Source organism: Carassius carassius, chromosome 7 (assembly GCF_963082965.1).
Source record: "Carassius carassius chromosome 7, fCarCar2.1, whole genome shotgun sequence".
Lineage (NCBI taxonomy): Eukaryota > Metazoa > Chordata > Actinopteri > Cypriniformes > Cyprinidae > Carassius > Carassius carassius.
Genome location: NC_081761.1, coordinates 31573872 through 31596123, shown reverse-complemented (window position 1 = coordinate 31596123; position 22252 = coordinate 31573872). Strand labels below are relative to the sequence as shown.

The 22252-nt window shown below is 38.3% G+C and overlaps 1 protein-coding gene across 2 annotated transcripts in view; it reads left to right on the top strand.

Moving 5' to 3' along the window:
* Positions 1–21738, top strand: part of LOC132143941 (E3 ubiquitin-protein ligase NEURL1-like) — a 64691-nt gene extending 42953 nt beyond the window's left edge. For both annotated transcript variants that reach the window (XM_059554600.1, XM_059554601.1), the window contains exons 2-6: positions 911–1152; positions 3416–3737; positions 14860–15555; positions 19600–19749; positions 19834–21738. In XM_059554600.1, coding sequence (XP_059410583.1) covers positions 911–1152; positions 3416–3737; positions 14860–15555; positions 19600–19749; positions 19834–20075 — 1652 coding nt within the window. In that variant the 3' untranslated portion in view covers positions 20076–21738. The remainder of the gene's footprint in view (positions 1–910; positions 1153–3415; positions 3738–14859; positions 15556–19599; positions 19750–19833) is intronic.
* The last annotated feature ends 514 nt before the right edge of the window (positions 21739–22252 follow it).

Below are 22252 nucleotides of genomic sequence, written 5' to 3'. Positions count from 1 at the left end.
GACAGATAGATAGTAAGACATATATATGATATATAAAAAGATAGAAATACAGTCAATTATGCAAACTCAACTATAAAGATAATTTAAAGCAATTCAGAACTATGGAGACACTTTAATAGATAGTATGACAGAGCGACTATAGATTGTATGAAAGAAGATTAGATAGATAGCCTAGTTTAAAAACGACTGCATTTTTAGGTATAACATGTTGAGAGATAGGTGCATTAAGGTGGTATTGTGGAACTCTTTTTGTTTTGGCACGTGGTTGTATAATAAAAAAAAAACATTCAGATCTTTTGTTGTGCTGTGTCATCATGTAAATTATTCCTGTTGCATATGTGAACTGTAAAATGTAAGGCTCAGATTAGCATGAAAGTGCACCTCTATTCATGTGATGAGCTTCACACACAAAAAACCTTGTAAGCTTGTAAGTGAGAGAAAGACAGTTATGAATTAATACACTGACAATCAGTCAACACAATTTTCCATTACGTGACTACAAGCAAAGACAAATCAGCTGTGCAACATACTGTATTATTCATAAACACATCGCAATAAAATACTGAAATTTTACAGTTCAGTACAGCCTGTTGGGAAAAGCGAATTAGATTTATCTACAAAGCTAAAAATCACTTTGTCCAACGAAAATGCTGTACACAAATGCTGCGTGAAATGGGGTCAGACAAATCTTACCATGCAAGGACTGATGCTGTTTCATGCGGTTCATTGATTTGAAAGTAAAGGCCAGGCTTAGTCATACCAAGCTAAGGTTTTAAACACGATTATAGCTGAGAGAAGACTTATTTTCACACCAAATTTTTTTTTAGATTAATTAAAATGATAATTTGTACTTTTTAATGACACTGGTGGAACATGTTTTTTTAAAGCAGTATTTCTTTCTCTCTCCTAGACTCTCTGGGTGGACCGTTCCCCTCAACAGCTCACCGATGCCACCACAAACCCAAACGCTGTTTACCCTTGCATCCATGCGGAGGTGTCCCTGTGAGCCCCCTTCTCTTCCACCCCAATGCTAAAGGCTCTCAGATAGTCATGGATCTAGCACAAAGGAGCGTCAAACGGCAGGCCAGCTTCTGCAACGGCATCACTTTCACCAACCGACCCATTTCTCTCTATGAGCAGGTCCGCTTAAAGGTAGGAACAAGGAGAGGCATAGATGAATCTAGGACATGTTGAATATTTGGGAACAGTGGGATAATCTGGGGGGGATGGTGAGTCGGGAATACTCAAGTGGACGACACACATAGGCAGATGTGAATACCTCTGAGGGTCTGCTACAGCAAAGACGACTGTGTTACAAATATTCATCTGTCTTGTCATAGTCTAGTGTAAAAATTTAAGTACTGTACAGTTTACGCTTTAGAAAAATTAGTTTTCGCTTTCTCTATCCTTCTAAGTTGGGTTCTCTATTATTACTGTACTTTAAAAACACATCGTAAAGATGTTTCGCAAGTTCTCGCTTCCCAGGTCAATGCAGTAACAAACCAAAATAAACACTCTTATCCCAGACCATGGCACTTAATCTAGCCCAACCAGTTCTTCGACTAGCACACACAGATAGCTTTGTTTTATACTCACTCATTAGTCAAGTCTTAACCCTGATGTTCTCAGCAGTGCAGAGCCACTGTGATATAAGTCACTGTGTTTTTGAAATGTTTGTAGTGCTCATTCCTGGAGTTACTGTAAATCAAATAAAACAGAGCTTCTCTACTCCAAACACACCACACGACTACCTCATACATCCCCTCAATTGTCCCCTACGCTCAACCATTTATGACCATCACACAACGAGTCCCTTGTTTGGCCTGGGGCACTGCTGCAAAAGGAAAAACAAGTCAAACTTTGATAGAATTAAGTTGAAACTAATCACAAGGTTTAAAAAAAAAAAAATTAAGTGTAAACTTGCTTCAGCCCCCAGGAAAGAAAAGACACGGAAAGAAATGTAAATTTAAATCCCAGTTGTTTGCCCAAAACAGAAATGAGATTATAAAGAATGTGGATGAAGAATTTTGTGTTTGGGGAAACAAAAGAAATTCTGTCATGATAGAGTTTTAGCATGGTAATATACATGGCAATGTTAATGTTTTTGGTCTTGGTGGAATAGATCTGCTATGCTGCTGTTGCTGCCAAGACTTGCTACTGCCAATACATCCACAGACGTGCTGTTGTGATCATGTAGGAAATATTGATGCTGCTGCTGCACATATAACATTACAAACCGTAATTAACAAACTGTTACAATTAATTCAGAACTTAATTTTTAATGAGCCAAAAAGAATACATGTCACACCTCTGTTTATCAATTTGCACTGGCTTCCAATAGCTGCTCGTATAAAATTCAAGGCATTGATGTTTGCCTACAAAACTACCACTGGCTCTGCACCCATTTACCTAATTTTGTTACTTCAGACTTATGTGCCCTCTAGAAGCTTGCGTTCTGCAAGTGAACGTCGCTTGATTGTGCCATCCCAAAGAAGCACAAAGTCACTTTTACGGACTTTTAAATTAAATGTTCCCTCCTGGTAGAATGACCTCCCCAACTCAATCCGAGCAGCTGAGTCCTTAGCCATCTTCAAGAATCGGCTTAAAACACATCTTTATTTGACCCTCTAACTTTAACACTCACTATTCTGATTCTATTCTTTAAAAAAAATCGAACTACCTTTCTAATCTTTTTATATTCTATTTTCTTTTCATTAATTATGCAATTGTATGTGTGTGTCTGTATGTGTAAAGACCTCTAACACTAGCTTGCTCTAATCTTTTTTTATTCTATCCGTTTTCTTTATATTATATTATTTAAAATCCCATGCTAGGTGTACTGTGTTAACCTAACTGAGACTTGTTATAGCACTTATATATCATTGCTCTTTTTGTTGTTTTTGATTGCTTCCACTGTCCTCATCTGTAAGTCGCTTTGGATAAAAGCGTCTGCTAAATGAATAAATGTAAATGTAATGTAAATAACATATATGAAATAACCTCCATATGTAACATACATGAACTCACCCCATAGCAGATCTATACAGGTGGAGCTGGGGAAGGTGGAGGCTGGCTGAAGTGCACTACAGATGCTACAGCAAGCACAAGCCAAGTATTTGAATGTTGAGCAGCAAGCTCATTGGCTGCTGATGTGAAAGAAACCAGTCAGCTGTGCCATGTGAATAATGTTCTGATTATATCAGACTGAGTTAGAATCTGTTGGCCTGTGCCATCTAGAGTTTCAAAACTTTGTAATTACAAAAAAAAAAAGGTTTCTTGCTGCTAGAGGTACTGCATAAATTATGTCCCATATATTAGTATTTCTAAGAGTAAACATTTCTATGCTATGTAGTGACCCATAAATAACACTTTCTAATTTTGTAATGATAACAGATCCATTTTTCCCCGTCTTTAGATAACTAAAAAGCAGTGCTGCTGGAGTGGCGCTCTCCGCCTGGGCTTTACTTCTAAGGACCCATCTCGAATCAATCCCGACAGCCTGCCCAAATACGCCTGCCCTGACCTGGTATCCCAGAGTGGATTCTGGGCCAAGGCTCTGCCAGAAGAGTTTGCAAATGAAGGAAACCTCATTTCCTTCTGGGTGGATAAGAAGGGGAGAGTATTTTATCGCATCAACGATTCCAGCCCCATGCTGTTCTTCAGTGGCGTTCGGACCACAGAGCCACTGTGGGCCCTCATCGATGTCTACGGTCTGACCAGAGGAGTGCAACTGCTGGGTGAGAAATAGAACTGTTTGCATACAGTAGTTAAGCTAATTCACGCCAAGTCTAAATGTTATGCTCTTAACAGACTGTAAAATGAAATGCTGAAGTAGGTTTTTTTTAATGCCTGCTTGATTTTTAAATTGGAAAACCTCAGTTTGCATCATAAATGATAATCAATGATAAAAGATTTTCACAATTTAACAAGATTTTTTCTAAAACATTTTTCGAAGAATGGTGAAAATTAGACATCAAACTTAGAGTGCATTATTTTAGGTGTATAAAAACTTGTTATGAATAGTTTGCACATACGTTTTTCATGACTTTACATGCACAAAATGTTTCCTCCCAAACACATTCACAATGCATATGTAAGGCTGTTGCTTGTCTCCTCCCTATGCAAAGCATTTTGCCCGAGTTAGCAGTTCTTGATAGAGCAGTTTTAGCTAACATTTTTACATTTAAGTGCTTTTTTCAATTAAGTTAAACAAAAATATAATAAATAATATAGCTAATAAACTGACTACTCTAAACTCTGAACTGGATCAATCTTTTTTTGAACAAATCTTTCAGACTAGTTTCATGAATTAGGTGCATTACCTTCAATTAGGTAATGTGCTAATGCTTGTAAAGTTGTCTTAAATTTTTTTTTTATGTTTATGTAAGTGTATGATCAAGAATAGCTCTTGCTCCAAACACACAGTAAATCAGAGAGCTTAAACCTGAAGGCAGTGGTCTAGATGTATTGCTGTGTATAATCACAGTCAACATTGTCATGAGCAGAACATACCATTCGCCACGCTTTGATATACCGCCAAGTGTTTGTGCATGGAAGGTGGCTTGGCAGTAAGAGGCGAGACATTCACATCTCACACGCATACATGCAGCAGGCTTTAATGTTGTCATCCCCCAGGGTTAATTATAGAACCAGGTCACATACACCAGAGATAGCTCCATTTATCCTAATTGAGCTCTGTGGCCATTGACGGCAGCCTCTCTGTCTGCTATCTGTCCACTGTGTGGGATGTGTTTTGTTACGTGTGCGAGTAACTTTATCTGTGCCTTTGCCTCACAAAGGACAGAGTTGACATGCACTGCTGAACCTATGTTCTTCGATGGTCTACTGCCATGCTGAAATGCAAGAATGTATGTGTGTGTGTGTGTCTGTGTAATATCTGCTTCACACTGCATGCAAAAGCAATATGTATTAATTTTATCGCCTATCGTAGCAGTATTCACAATGTGTTCATAGTCATCCGTCATTTGAAACACGTGTGTATGCACTCTTTTCACCTTCCAGCAGTATGTCACATTTCCTCTTCTCAGAAGGGATTGGAAGTGTGCATAGAGCCTAAGAGAAAGATCAAAAGAGCTCTTCCTGTATTTCCATCAAACGTTGCTCCTGGAGTGCTGATGTCAGAACCGAAACAATCATGTTTGAGTCCCAATTCCCTGTGGGCTGACATGAAATGCCTTTATTTACAGGACGTGGGAAGGAAGAACTTGTTAGTGACTGTACGCAAAGAATCAAAAACTGGCCCTTTATAGTATTTACTTTTATTAATACACTGTTTTGGTCTTGTTGTAAACCATTCACATTCATGAATGATTGAATGAATGAGTAAATAATGATTTAGTCTTTGTTTTAGGTTGCTTTTGTCTGTAATGGTGCCTTTCTAAATAATGAATTAATTCTGGCTGATATTAATGTAATTAACAAATGAACAAATTGCAATACCTTAACAAATAACAAAAAAGCATTAACGTTGGGATACATTGTGATGCTCTTGAGGGTGAACTTGACCTTCAGCCACCACGTCCCAGTTAAAAGTTGCTCCCAGCAGTGTTTCAAGAGGGGGTAGGCCTACACAATCAAATGCAAACGCAAAATCGGGTCTAGAACGAATACTTTTCTTGAAGGATGAAAATCCCAATGGATAAAAGTCCTGACCTACATTTTTGTTGTTGAATATAATTTTTCTCTCAGAAATGTCACATTAGAGAAGAAAAACAGGTTGTAAATGCAGTTTCATGTTAATCTTAAAGAAATGCTTGCATTTTTTTCTCAATTCATGTGCTAGATAAATACAGCTTTGATTGAGGATGAAAAACTGGTCTAAATTGGTGGAACCATTTGTAAACCATTAAAAGAATGAGGTTTAAAGATGAATTTAAATGCTTTATGGCCCATTTGTACAGATGCCATAAATTGTTCTTTGTAATTCTAGCCGTTCTTATCTTGTGAAACTGTGTTTTGAGTGCCTCGGGCTGAAATGCATGATGAAATTTTATCATGCACCTGTGAGTTTGAAACACACACACACATACAAATGATTACACTGTACACAATAACAAACGCAAACGCACACACCCACACTAACAACACAGCTTTCACTAATGATTGAGATCATTTCAGCTATAGCATATGCTGGTGTGTATGAGAATGCATTGCTGGCCTGAAGTTGATGATATGGTTGCCAGACATGCATTTCAGGATAGTCTTCAAGTTGACATTTAATTAATCCACCATAACTCATAAACAGCCGAGAGTGTGTGATTGATAGCACTGTGATTCATTTATGATTTATCATAGTCTTGAGAAATAGTTTAAATACAGTAGTTTGGAGAACACACACAGACTCTTATTGAGAGTGATTTTTGAATGATTTTACACATTAAGTTGTAAATAAAACTAGATTATTGGAGTACATGTTTACAAGGAAATGCTATTTTAGTCTTTCTACTTTAAAATTTCATATTTAATTCAATGTGTTACGTGCCATTTCCCTGTATTTTTTTTTGAAGTTACTAGCAATTTTTGAGGAAACTGTCTCTACGTTTCTTCTTTTTTAGTTTTAGTTAATTTGCCTGTAATTTGTAAGGGTATTAATTACTAGACTATTTTGAAATTTAGACCAGCTTTGTTAAATGTATTTTTTTCTGTGGTCAGAAAGTATATTTTTCCCATATTCAAGCTAGCATCTCAACCAGCCCAACACAACAACATAAACTCAACCAATGGTGTGCATTTGGGGGGGGGGGGGGGGGTGATTATTTGTGTAACCAACCAATGGCAGGGGGTTTAGGGAAACAGGTTTAAAAACTTTTGTGACACTAGCAGTGCAGAAATTACACGTTTCACCTTTAACAGAAGGTTTTTGCAGTAATTTTCAAATAAGCAGTGACACTGACATACTGTCTCCTGACTTCTGAATGGTGATAAAAATTATCTCCATCACTAATAAAACACTGACCTTACAAAACCTTCCTTAGAGGCAACACTCACTCACTGAGTTCTCCAGTCTGTCCAACTTCCCTTTGTCCTGTAATATCCGCTCCTCAACACTCTTTATCGTTCCTGCAGCTAGGAGGTGATACCACGATCCTGCGGGCTTTGTTCTAGTATGTGATTAGAGTATTAGGTTCTAGAATATATTGGTGAAATGAAATCGTCCCTTAAGGCATTTGGAAATGCAGTGAAGCTGAAATGTAGGTTAATAAATATCCCAGTCCTCAGTAACCCTCTTCTAAAGCACTGGCCAGGCTAAATGCAGCAAAAGCTGGTGGACCATCTCATTGGGAAGCACCAATTTACAAAAAAAAGAAAAAAAAATGAAATAAATAAATAATAAAATAAATTCCCATCTTGTGAGTCAGAATGTTGATCTTTTTTTAGATTTAGCTGGCAAAAACAGTTACGGACATTGTTTCCTTTCATTCAATTGGCTCATCTGTGTATATTAACAAGACTAAAGTCAGAAGAGCCCACAGTGGACTAAATCTTTTACTGAGTATATACACAATGAAAATTTTACAGACTACATACTTCATACTGTGTCAGCCATCTTTATCTTATGACTCAAACAAATAGACCTAATGGCTCATGTTGGGGGCGTCATGGTACATTTCATGCATTTAACTTCGAGGCTTTGTGCCTCCAGTGTCCAAGCAATCTTGTGAAAGAAAGCCCTCTCTTTATGCACATCCAGTAGCTTGTCAAACATCTGGACTTTGTAGCAAGAGCATAGTGTCTGGTTTCTCTAACATTGCATAGGCTAACTGGACCCTTGTGGTGCTAAATGCAATTTGGCTACAAGAATAGTTAACCACAGTCTTAATGGAATGTCATGAATGGAGTTCTATAGAACTATCTTAATGGAGTTCTGTTTAAGTTTACAAATAGGTCTGTATACATTGTGTTCATATACAGTAAAAGTCTTGATTTAATATTGTTTTTCATTTCATGTTCAGGGGTAGAAAATAAATAAGCAGGGCTTTCTCCTGGTTTGAATGAAAGCACCATACATGGACCACTTCTATAATATTTGTTAAGAAATATGCAGATTATACAGATTTTCTTGATTTATTTGATTGACGTGCAAGTTTGACTTGGCTGCGGTGGGCCATTCCAGACAAATAAACCTAATTGAAAGTCCCCCGCTGAAAGCATAACACTCCTAAAGTAATATCTTAAATATGGACTATTTAACCAATTCAGCCAGAAAGAGTGAATTAATGAGATGGATGGGTTGTTTCTGTGCTAGCTCACATAATGGGTATTAACAGAATTAATTGCATTTGTTTGGCTGGCCAACTGCTTTGGGGTTGAACAAATTAAAGAAATTAGAACAGCAGATGTTATACCATTTGGCTATTTGACAGTATTTCATGTTTTGAGTACAAAGAAGGAAAAAATAAATAAGAAGAAATGCATGTCAAGAGGTCAGATTCTGTTTTTAAGAGCTCGAACCATCTCAGGAAGTTCTGGGAAGAGTGCTCAAGGTGGCGGGAAAGTGTAGCGTGACCCATTCCAAAACAGAACACCTTCCTTTTCCTGCTGTTAAGTGTCCTTGTATCCCTTCTCCAAACTTAGAACTCCCCCTTTTCATTAATTTTGCTCATGCCAAGGCCTCAGGACATCCAAACATGGACAGTGCTGCTGAGATAAAGTGTTGCTGTCTTATATATAGGCAGAGCTCTTCAGGGCCTCTTTGAGGGAGTTATGGGCAAACATCAGTTAATAGACTGCTGGATAAACATCCACATATTTAGGACTACACAGACCTTCTCATGTTTCCTGGGTCAGAGTCATAGTGAAAAATTTCAGTATCTGCTAGGTTAAATTAAATGGGTGGTACAAAATGAAAAAGCCTCAGACTGTGAATGTTAGGGTAAACAAGTAACTGATCAAAACAACATGGAAAATAATAACATAATGGGTTTATAATCCACAGCCTAGTCTTTTTATTTTTTGTGGCTTGAAGTGGTTAGTTTGATTTCCAAGATCCAAAAAAAAAAAAAAAAATATGGATCAAATATGATCAAGTAGATTCAACTAGATTCACCAATGAATCATAAACAATAAGACCAAGAACATGTATTATAAAAGTAAAATGGGTTAATTTGGATTCCGTATCGACTACATCCTTGACATGAGGCAAAGAAACCAAAGTTGGCTTGACTAAAATTTTGATATTTTCCACACAGAGGGTCTTTTGTGGCTTTCCGAGTGTACTTGGCTGTGTACATGTGAGAAATGACCTCAGGGAAGGAGGTTTGTGACCCAGAGATCATTTGTCAATGGGTCCACGTGTTGCCTGTGTGGCCATTATTCCAAACAAAGAGACTCAACAGCCAAGCATGGCATAGAGCCAACAGGCTGCACTGAAACCTTTTCTGTCTCCCCCTACTGTTTCACTCAAACACACAGAAACACACACTTACATGTTCCATATGCATCAGCATCACACTGCCCTGCGGGCCCCACTCTCTCTTCCCAGTTTTTTGTCCACATTGGACGTCTGACAAACTGGGATACAATCTTGAGCTTTGTAAGACAGAACTAAAACTATCCTTTCATTACAACGGAAAAATTATATACACAAAAAGAGACATATAATGGCTTGTATAGTAGTAGATGAAACGGCAAAAAGGGGAAATGAAAAATCAGTAAGAACAGCCTTGTACAGTGGCTCAAAGTAAAACAAAAGCAAAGAACGTGTACTTCCATTTTTGGGCATTTCGTTCCCATCCAGGCTCTTTCTGACAGAACCGAGGGCCGCTTTTGTTTATCAGAAACCTCATCTGCTTATTTTCCACTGCCTTTTGTGTTTAGCCCAACAGGTGCTGGAGTCTGGTGCTAAGAAAAAAAAAAAAGGACAATCAAAATGGGTGTTTGGCTTTGGTCAGTGCAGCTGTGTCCCATCACTAAAGTGAGGTATTAATGCGCAAGCCTGGATTCATGTCTTCTTTCTTTATAGATTTATACTTTCAAAGAGATTAGAATCTGGTCTCAGCCAGTCATATTGCAGAATAGCCAGGACTTGTGTAGAGCTGCCAATAAGACAAAGGAAATGTGAGGATTGGCAGTGAAGCAGGTGCAGGGCAATTAGAGGGGCAGCAGCTGCCACCGGTCACAGACATCTTGGCACGAACGCTCTCTTGTCTTTGCCCCTCCCTTGGTTTTTCCCGTCTCCTTTCCTTTAAGCTTTCCACTCCAAGTGTGCAGCGTGCTCTCTCCGAGTGGCCCAGCGAGTCCATTGAGTAATTAGCATTCACTCGTTTGCCAAAATGGAGAATATCAACCAGAAACCCTAAGCAAACCTTCAGGCGTTCTAACGCATTTTTTTAAGAGTCTGTTGACGAATGGTCAAAGCAGACAGATTTAAGTCAGCTTTATCAGACATCCTGTCATGACTGATAAAGACCATTTGTGTCTGTTAACGGAACTAAAAATTAAAACTAAAACAATTAACTAAAACAAATTTTCATGACTCCAAAACCATTTTTATGGCCATAATTTAAAAGACTAATCTAAACAGACAAATTCAAAATACTAAAAAAAATAAAAACCCTGTGTAAATGTCATCTTTGATGAGAACTGAAAATCATGAAAACTGAAAATGGTTTTTTAAGTCATATTTGAGCAAATATGAATATCCATCCCAAACAATGACTGTGCGTTGTCACTGTAGAACTGATTACATCAATGTATTGCGGTCTGAAAGTGTCCATTTTGCACATCAGAAGTGTTATTTCCGCGGTTATCAGACAGAATCCAGATCCCACTATAGTATGATTCCATTAAGATTGAGAATGGGTATGGAGAAAAACATGATGAGACAGGGATGAGATAAAATAGGAGAGAGATACATAGGAATAGATAGATAACATCCATCCAAAAGCATCCAGTAAATGTTTAGCTCACATTCTTCTATCTCATGCCTTGTCAACCATTTGTTTTCTTATCCACTTCCTTTTTCTGTTATGTGATTTATCCAGAGAACTAGATGAAGGCTTGCGTCAGTGCCTTCAGGTCTAGGGCAGTATGGGACACTGAAGCCTGGATTAATCCGATTTACAGCATGGCTTTACTCTAATGAGCCTGATCTAAGAGACACACTCCAGCCAGACGTCCTGTGGTGATGTCATTACCTGCTTCTCTGCCCAATCCAACTGGGTGGGTTCAGCTATGTGTCCATATTAACTGTCAGTTCATCCAAAAAGAAAAATTCTGTCATAATTTACTCACCCTCATGTTGATCCCAAACACTATGCAAGATGTTTTGATGAATGTCCATGCTGGTCCTGGAGCTCAACAGTTCATATTTTGGATGTATCTCTCATCTGACAAAACAATTTACGATCTTTAAATTATCTTGAGTCGAATCGGCTGTGTTTTATTAAGGAGACATACGAAATGTGCAGAGTTGGGGGTAATCCAGGACCAGGATTGGGAACCACTTTGAAGCTGCCCATTAATAATGGATAAACAATGGATAAGCTGGGCGTGGATTGAAAAAAAAAAGGCAACTTAAAAGCATATTATCAACACCAATACCTTTTTGTGGCAAGTTTGAATATGTGCAATTAACAATACAATTTGAAAGCTATGGCTGAAGGCAAGGAACCTGACAGCACATGATCGTATACTTTTGTTAAATGATAAAAAGCAGTGTGAACATTCTTCATTCTCAATCTCTTTGGAAGGAAGTTGGTTTGGATTGACATAAAGAAAAGTAAATCCTTTATATAGTTTATTTAGTTACAGGGCGAATTAATTCTTTTAAAATTCTCAGACGCCACCAGAAAGATATTTGTTTTTAAAATTGCAACTAGAATTTTTGGTGGAATATAATGCTGCTCCTATTATGTCTTCATTATCTCCTGTGACTTTTTTTCTTATCGCCCATAAATGACAGTAGCAAGTTTAAATTGATCCTCATCACACCTTTATTAATTTTTTTATTTGTTTAATAGTTAGTGCCCTTGGGCCATTCCCACGCTCTCCTTATGAGTGTTCAATATTTTGCTAATTATCACAGACTGCCACACAAGACACTTAGAAAACTGTTTTTTAAAGGATCAATAAGAAAAAATTAAGTACTTATGTTGGGACACTGATTTGCAGTTCAGATCATATTTGCAGCAGGCAGGGGTTTTGTATGCAAATCAAATACTATGTACTTACATTAATTTATCTCAGCTAGATCTGAAAGTCATGAGAGCCGATGAAGGGATTCAGAGTGCTGCCAAATTGAAGATGTATATATCCAAACATCCGAACTAGACATTGCGATCAAAAGTAGGAGGAGCAGAAAATGGAGAGGCAACACTTTACAAAAATTACTTTCAGAGTATATATTTATATATGAATTTCTACATATACAAATTAATTTTTAACATCCCAACATTTCATATTTAGTTATATTAGATAATTACCTCAGTTAATAAACACTGTAAAAGTAGAGCACATTGTTTTAACAAAGTTAACCTAATTGCAAAGCTTAAGCAATGGAAATCTACAGTATCTGTTGTGATACATGCACATGCATTCAAGCTCAAACTTGTTCAAGACCTCACACAAATAGGGTTAAGAAAGTTTTAGCAGCCATACTTAAAAAATCCAAAATTTTGTTTGTCACTTAACCTTTTTTATTTGTACTTGCTGTACTATGCAAGTATTTCAATGCCTTAGTGATAAGTGTAATCCTAATTCTAATCCTTTGTTGACTCTTGTTCTGAAGGATAGAAAGAAAAACAGTTGTGTCACAGATATTACTTCATTCTGTTTGCATAGTAGCTTTGCGTATTATTAGGGAATAAGTCATTTGCTGACCTTTACGCCTTGTATTTTAGGGATTAATCTCTAAGCATACCATCTTGAGTCCTTCATCCTGGTTGAAATGAGTTATGTCCTTATAGAACTAAATATAGAGGGTTGGAGAACTGCTTTTTCTCTTTCGCTGTTGTTTGCTGAGCCACTCACACATACTGTAATGGGTCTAAGAGGGTTTATCTGAGACGAGAGCTAATCAACAGTCTCTGCGGGTCATTGTCGATATATATAAAGACAGACACAGGAAGAGAAAGAGAGGCAGAAGGAGAGAGAGGCCCTATGGAGGTAAAACCTCTCACTTTTCTTTTATCTCCATCTATCACACTTCTTGACCTCTGCCTTCTTTTTTTATCTTCTGGTCATTTCCTTCTGTGTGTAACAATCGCTTCTCTCTATTTTACAAACCAAAACTGTGAGTTGCTTTGCATTAGCATACTTATATCTGAGTCATTTATTCACAATAAACTTTGTAAACAAATATTGCACAGGGTCGATATCAAAATATTTAAATATCCATCCATCCATTCTCCAAGCAACTTATCTTCTGTAGAGTCACTCTATATTTAAATATGTGATTTTTTTTTTTTTTACAGGTAGAACACTTTCCCTATACATGTCTATTATATATATATATATATATATATATATATATATATATATATATATATATAAAATATCTGATGCAGATGTTTGAGCTAAGCATGCAAAATCCAGTTTAGGTTAAATAATGTTCTCTTTCTCTTTAAAAAATAACACTGGTGTGACTCTTAGGAGGAACAGCTAATTTTAACAAGCTAATTAGCATTGGCAGGCTACTTTTAGTGCTAATATTTTTGTCTGGGGTCTGACTGTCTTCGAATGCACAGATGAGGTCTAAATACAGGGCACACTCCAGTGGGGCTATCAGTTACAAAAGGAGGAACGACAGTCTTCAGCTTGTTTGAGTGCTGAGCTACGATAAAATAAGCTAGCCTACCTCTAAACTACTGTAATACGCTATTTTAGGCTACTAGGAGAGGGGTATTAAATTTGGTGTCCACAAAACACTTCGCTAGCGCAGCATTTCATTCATATTTTGCACTATTTTTGGCAGATGGGCGAGGAGCAGTGGGAATGTTGTGCTTATAGTACTATGCTAGTCTACTATTACATTACTATAAAGTTCTATACATGGCAGCCAATGAGTAATGGGTATTATGGTAAAGAATGTAAAGAGACACTCCCTGGCAGCCATTTTGGAAATAACTTTAGCTCTTATGTAAAATAGTAATGCATTACATGTATGCTAGCTGTCTTGAACTCCCTTTTATTGTTTGCGTAATGTACTGATCCAGATGTGAACAGTAAGTAGGACTTCAGTAAGTAGATTTCTGAATCTGTTTTTTTATGTTTGTTTAAATAATAGCCTCTGTAGCATGTACGTTTTTGGTAGCTGTCAAAAAAGACTTGTATCTCTATGCTCCTGAAAAAACAAATAGCATTAAAAAAAACATCATAAAGTGGTCTAGTTTTTCTCACAGCCTGGTCAAGCTGATGTTTAGCTGGTCTCCTAGGTTTGCTAGTTTACAAATGCCTGAAAACCAACAACAACAGAAAAAAAAACATATGCTCGTTAGGTATGTTTTGAAGCATGGCAGCTGGTTTAAGATGGTCCTTAGTTGGTCATGAGCTGGTTTAAGCTGGTCTTGAGCAGGAGTTAGCTGCTTAGGACCAGCACATGACCATCTTAAACCAGCTTATGACCAGCTAAAACTAGCTGCCATGCTAGTTTTATTGCTGGTTTATACAACAGGGAACCCTCTAAAACAGTTGAGCCAGGGCCTGCTACGGGGCCTCTGCAAAAATCTTTTTTTCCAGCATTGCATAATTATTGGTAAACATATAAATCTGTAGGGCTGATTAACCACCCAATAGTTGTCAATTATCTAAGATCAACCACTGAATAAAATCATACTGTGTAATACAAAATGCTAATCTGACAACTGATAGCTAACTGCATATCCCGCCTCTGTCCCACAGACAGTGAAGTCGTCCCTCCAGATCTTCTCCGCCCACGATCCTTCACCACAGTACGTGGATCCACCTCGTTACGACATGAAGCAGACACCTCCCGCCTGTCCGTCAGTCTTTGCGATCTTAACCTGCAACAAGATGATACCAGACTTCGGCTCCCCCCTGCCCCCGTCGCCTGTCCCATTCCTCAAAATTCCATGAACTCCCAGCAGTCATCACTGCTTCCTCACACCTTGGAATGTGACCTACGTTTCCACCAGCTCCGAGGTGCCCACATCAAAACCCTTAACGAACAGACCGTGACCCGATCCGAAAATAACCGTGAAGAACGCACGCTGGTCTTCACAGATCGCCCACTGCGAATTGGTGAAACCATCTTCATTAAAGTCATTAAGTCCAGCCCTACTCGATCTGGGTCTCTCTCATATGGTGTGACGTCATGTGACCCAGCAGTGCTTCGCCCTAGCGACCTCCCTTACAATCCTGAGGCGCTGGTGGACCGTAAAGAATTCTGGGCAGTGTGCAGGGTGCCAACTGCTTTGCAGAGTGGCGATATCCTGGGTTTCCTGGTCACACAGGAAGGGGAAGTCGTTCTGAGTCATAATGGCAACAATGTGGGTATGCAGGTGTGTGTGGACAACTCTCGACCACTCTGGATGTTCTTTGGACTGCATGGTGCTGTCACACAGCTAAGGATTCTAGGTAAGCATGCCAAATCTATAGTTCACTTTGGGTGTTTTTTACACTAGCAGTTTAGTTCAAACCAAGGAACGGTTCACATTAAAAATGTGCAATAAGTAGTGCAATAAGGTACCGAACTAGAGACTCCCTGTAGGAATTTGGTTGCACTAGAACTCTGGTGTATTCAGCTTGTTCAAGTGTGGAATGTTGGTAAATCAAGGAGTAATGTGTCAGTCATTTACATGTACCACACTTCCTGCTTCCAGAAGGTGGCGTAATGAGTATACAGTAAATGATAATTGGACTTTAAATGTGTTCAGGCAAGGACTGACTTTGGGGCAGATTGGAAATTGCATCAACTTACAACTAGTTACAACTAGTTTTGTCAAAAGTACAGACCTCGGTACCAGTTGGCACTAAATTTTTTTAAACCTATTAACTTTTGAGCACTATTAAGCAAATTCTTAAAAACCACTGATTGGCCATTGTATTCACGCACTCAACCGTTATGACTGTAATTGTTTACTATGATAATTACTTCATGCTCTTCACCGAGTACTCATGCAGAAGCACATGGGAGTGTTTGAAATCCATGTCTATCAGTGGATCCATAATATATCTGCACATAGACAGATCCACTGACAAACACCTGTTTTCATATGCTCCCGTGTGCTTTTGTGTGAGCGGTGAAAAGCATGAAACAATGATCATTGTAGCCAGTCACAGTCATATCTGTTGACACTTTGGCCAATCAGTGGTGTTTAAGAATCCACTCAACAGCACTCAAATGTTAGAAGAAAAAATTAACATTTTTAAAAATTTTAGTACCGGCTGACAACACTAGTTACAAAAGCTTCTGGATTTATGGCATCGGTGGCATGCTTTAACACTTAGCTAAGTGTTTCAAGCATGGTTTAGCATGTTTATAGCATGTTTGGGACTTGATGGCATATTTTAATGTTGCAGGGTATGCATTACAGTGTAAAACATGCCATTTCCTGTTGCTAACAGGTGGCACCATTACTGTAGCTGAAAATTGGCATGTGCATGTCGTCTGGCCAGGACTCTTAAGAAACCTGTAGAGTTTAGAGCCGATTGAACATTGTATTCCTGAGTTGTAACAGCTTCCTCATTCTAAAACCCAGTTTTAAATTTTCTCCACTTTCGCCACAAAAGATATACAAAGTATGTAAAGAACTTTAAAAACCTGTGCTGTTGCTATTTTTGATATCTACAGATTCATTTCAAAACTTTGTTCAATTGATTTTAATCACTTGAATTTTGTTGATACCACAAAAAAAGGGACACTCCAGTAACCTTTCAGAACACCAGACCAGTGCTTCAGGTCTCACCCACGCACCTGCGACTGACACGCTCCCAATAAAATTTGAACTCAACAAAGTATGTGCACACAAAAACCTACACAGCTAAAAACAGGAAGTATAACAGGAGTTTGTGTGGGTGGTCTCTTGACCTCTGTTAGCTGTATACACTCTCCAAGATGTCTGTGTCACTGGAAACACATTCCCCTCCCTCCACCAACGCACTCACCCCATCTCATTAGCATGCGGTGAAGGAAAGGAAATGAGAAAGTGAAGAGGAGAGTGGGCGATTCACAGTTCATTTGAGAACATTTCTCTCGTTTACATCTCTCTATTTCTTATTCCTATTTCCCCTCTTAGCATAATGTTTTTGTTCTTTCAAGATTCAAGGTTCAAAATGTCATTGTAATAACAATTTACTTGTTAGAAAATGGTCTCATTGTGCTCATTCAACAGTAACGGGAGAGGGAATGTACAATAAAGACATGACAAATGAGGAAACCTGAAAGAAATACCAGAGCTTGCAAAAGAATGAAGTTTTATGTAAGCTTAGGCTTTAGGTTTTGGTTCTAGGGAAATGGTGATAATTAAGCAATATTAAGTAGTGTATTGCAGGTGATAGCTACAGTAATTGATTACTGAACGCATGTTTTTTCCCCCATGACGTCAGTAAGAGCTAACAGTGATGGTACAGAGACTACATGATTGGTGTAAAGACAGAGACTGTACATATGAAATATACTTGTTCTGAAATTAGTGTCAATGTTCACTTGTTCAATTAGTGTGAATATTTGAAAGAAAATAAATGTGACATTTACTTACTGTAAGCACTATTCAGTTTTATGTACCAAATCGCTTAGACACTAAATGCAGTGCATTGCACCTAGTAGCCACCAGCAATTTCAATTCGAGACCCCTGATGTTGGACATATGTGAAGACATGCATCTCACACCTTTACTTAAGCATAAACAGAATTATTTGACATATGCACAATGTGACTGTTTATACCTTGCAAGCTGGTGTAGTCAATACCCCTTTGGTATTCCAAATACAGAAAAGCCTTTCTGCCATGTTTGCACATAGTGCTCATTTTGCACATGACAAAAGGCTTTACGGAGGCCTGACTTTCTCTAATAGGTTTTTTGAAGTCACTCCCTCTACGGGTGGAGGTTAGAGAGACTCAGCTGTTCATGTGTCCCTGTTAATCTAGTAGAGATGCTCTAGAAGAGGCCTGGCCCTTGTGATCCAGGGTCAGTTGCTGAGGCCTAGAGAAGGGGATTTATGATATGTCTGTTTGTGGAATGACAAGAAGGTGGAATGGCATGTCAGACTCACAATGGATCATGCTCAGATGACCCCACCCCATATATAACCCCTCAACCTGTCTCCATCTTAATAAAGGATCACGCTATAGGACTAACATACTGTATGCAAATTTTAACACAAAATCAAACCACTGATGGATCTAAAACAAGATCTTGGGGAATCCCACTGATTCCCATCTAATATTGTCATAGACCTCATCTAGAGTAAATGCACACTACACACACACACATACAGACTAACCTCAGAGGATCATGAATTCACGGGTTTTAGGTCAGGTTAGTTTCAGTTCAGCCAATTCTCACTCTCATTTACGCACACATATATCAGAAGATCCAGTAAACTAGAAATGAGGTCAGTTCAATTTAATTCAGTCTCAGCTCTACAGACTACATTAAAAGGCCCAGAAATCCTACCATGGCCCTTATTAAGGGTGGAAATTGTTAGCAATGAGTCCAGTTCCTATTCAAATTTCAATTAGTTACTTCCCTAATGATTGCAATTATATTAACTTGAACAGACCCCACCCCTCCTATAATTGATCATATACACCATATTAAATCAAATACCGTAATCAACAGTCTTTATCAACAGTCTTTATCAACATTTTTCCTTACATGTAAGTGCTATTTAGTTCAAAACTGAATTTCTTTTTTTTTTTTTCAATAAATGTTGCTATATGAGCAACCAATCAGTAGGCTGAATTAATTTGCAGTCCAGTAAATAAGCCAATAAGTGCTCCAAATGGTGATCTATCACTGAGAGAAGTGCTGTTCTGTTTTATTCAAGCTGTATGGATTTGGTCTGCTGTTAAAATGCTGGTTAATGCAAGGTGGCTTCCCCATTTTGTTGCCTGGGGGTCAGATCTGTTAATTAATCACAGGCCATCATAGTCTTTAAAGGTGTCAGATTCAGATTCCATCCTAAGCAGCCATCCTTCTGCAGCCAGAACAATACACTGAGATTAGTGAAACAAACACCCCCATAACATTCACAAACGCAGCACCTGTGCCATTATACATTATGTTCTATGTATTTCTGTAAAGAGGGTGATACAGTTACAATAACATCTTCAGATATAGACTAAAGCTCCTTGAATGGTATCTCTTTAATGTCATTCTCAGTGTTCGCTGACCATCTAATCTACATACATATATAAAAAAAAAATTGGCTTTACACAATATATGAGACTCAGCACAGGTCTATGGATCAGAAGCCATGTTAAAAGTACAGGGTTGCATTGAAATGTCTTTGCAATTACAATCATAGTCTGTTTCAAACAAGTTTGTCCCTGTTAACCAATTACATACAGTTATTTAACATTATTTATAATAACATGCATTTTTCTTGTGTACAGAATCCATTATTAGTAGAACTGAATCACATTAAAAATCTCTGCCTGTTTATGTGCATTTTCAGGCTCCACTTTCTTGGGTGATGCTCGTGATCCATCCAGCCCAGGCTCGCCCTCTGCCTCGCCCCTCTCGCCCTCAGGCCTGTGCGGTGGAAGCCCAGAGCCCAGTCTCAATGAACGTGGCTGTTCTGCTGCCTTCTGCAGCTCTACTGATGGTCTGTATGTTTACATACACTGTATTTCATAACTGCTCCAATCATAAATGAGTGAATGGTAACACATTTTTTTTCCTGTGACAGGAACCACACCCAACTCGCCCATCAGTCTCCCCAAATCTCCTACTTTCCCATCTGCCTCAGGCTCATGGCAGGACGAGTGTTCTATCTGCTATGAAAACACAGTGGACACGGTCATCTACGCCTGCGGACACATGTGTCTCTGCTACACCTGTGGCCTCCGCCTCAAAAAAATGGCCAACGCTAGCTGTCCTATCTGTAGGAGAGCTATCAAAGACATTATAAAGACCTACCGGAGCACTTAGAGGGGGCCCCCCTCACACCCCAAACCCAAGTCTCATAAGGGCCATTAAGGATCTCTAATAGATCTCTGTTTCAAGAGAGGGTTGGTGTCACAGTTCAGGGACTCACTCTGGCACTGCATGGGTCTCCTTTCCCATGGCGATGACTTTTGAACCCTTGAACCTTCAAGGCTCAGGCATCCATTCACTGAGGTCTTTGTATTTCATGCTCAAGTCTCTGTTGCTATGGTAACCAGTGATATTGCTGCTTTTTAGAAGCATCTGGCTTTTCAACTGACATAAGACAAAAATCTTAGACAGTATCTCATCAAATTCAGGACATTTCAGGTGGCAAAGGAGATATTCAAGGTTCCACATCTGCCATTTCTTCTACCTTCTCCGTGAGCAGTAATAGACTCATTCATAGCATAGCTGCATATCCTTTAAAGCTGGAATCATATTCAATAGGGGTGTTACAGTCTATTATTTTTTCCTTCTGCTGTCCTCTCTAGTCAAACCAGCTAAGGCACTTTCACCATTGAAATTTAAAAAAAAAAACGTCTCAGTGTTGCACAATTTTTGTCTGTGCGGGGCTGAGACAGAGGCAGAAAGACCGATATAAAGGTACAGCGCTTTTCATACCTCACCATTTCATGCTAGTTGTGTAACTGACAGCTTGCCCATATTACATGATATAAAGTGAGTTGATCTGGAGGTCTTTGTGTATTGATGACTGTTTGATCATGTGTTTCGTAATGTAACATGAAGCTTTGGTAGGTAGCAGGTGAAGTCAGCTAATGATCCGCTATAATTTTGCTTATGCGTGCGTTCAACAAGCAGGACATTGTGGTGGAATTAAAGAGATATAATTTGTTAAAACAATACACAAGCATGATTAACCAATGAGTCATGTGGCAGATACACATATATTCAGTTATATAACAACTCATTTAAAGAACATTAATATTGGATATCTTAATTGATCCAATGTAATCGCCACAGAGAACTGTGGTTAAATAGAGCACCTAATCTCACGACCCTAAAACATATTGGCCTAATCAAACCTTGATTTACTGTGAACTTGTTCTCGATTGTCGATTGGAACATGCACACTCTGGGTTTTCTGCAAAAGCAATTGCAATGTTGCCATGGAGAGCAAAATCTAGGAAGAAGGAAAACAGCCCTGAAGCATTAACCAGTGAAAGAGTCATTTGTGGTGAGAGGATATTTGATTTGCCCGGTTAATCCATATTTTCCCCAGCCCCCAACTGCCAACAGTTTCTGTAGGCCAAAAATAGTGTGTATGGGGATAATAGCAAGCACAGGCCACTGATGAAATAGCAAATTGATTACAATGGAATATGTTTGGGAAATAGGCCGACTCAGTGTTCCTGCTGGCTTTGAGACTGAAAAAAGCAGAGTCAAAAAGATGATCGATTTCTTTTTGACACCGCCAAAGCCAAATTCATGTTAAAAGTAGCATTTGACAGCAGACTTCTCTTTTGAAGCTTTACAACTGCATCCAAACAGTTTCTCAAGGTTATTTAAAGTCAATTAAGGCATAGAAAGTCTTGCTGCTGTACCATTGGCCACTGAAAGGTGAACTACAGTACATCCCTGATCTCGCTGAGAGATTGATGAAGTTAATACAGTTTTATATTGTAGAGGTGAAATGCATATAAATGTGACGGAACCTGTCAAGGATATGTCTGTCATATTTCAGCTCAAATATCTAAAGAAAGAAATAGGAAATTGCATTTTGATTTCAAGACAGTGAAATATTTAACATTTGCATTTACAGTATTCACGACAATTAAGCAAATATTCCCTCTTAATAAAAAAAAATAATAAAAATAAAATAAAATAAAAATAATAATTAATTAAAATGCGGTGCATCATCTGCACACTGAAAAATAATAATAATGGTATATAACCAAACTTTTATTTATGGGTATGTGTAGTACCTTTAATTTAAGCAGATACAATCATGACAATCTATAATTAAAAAAATCACCAAAAAAAATGGAAAGCAAAACATTATTACGTGTGGGAAATATGCTCAATTGTGCATGTGTGTCTTTTTTCATTGTCTTTGGAATTAAAAAATAATAATCTTGAAATAAGACATGACGACCATGTTTTAAGGTGATTGGTGAAGTCAGATCTTGGGGTGACAGATCATTTGCATTCAGGTCAGCGGA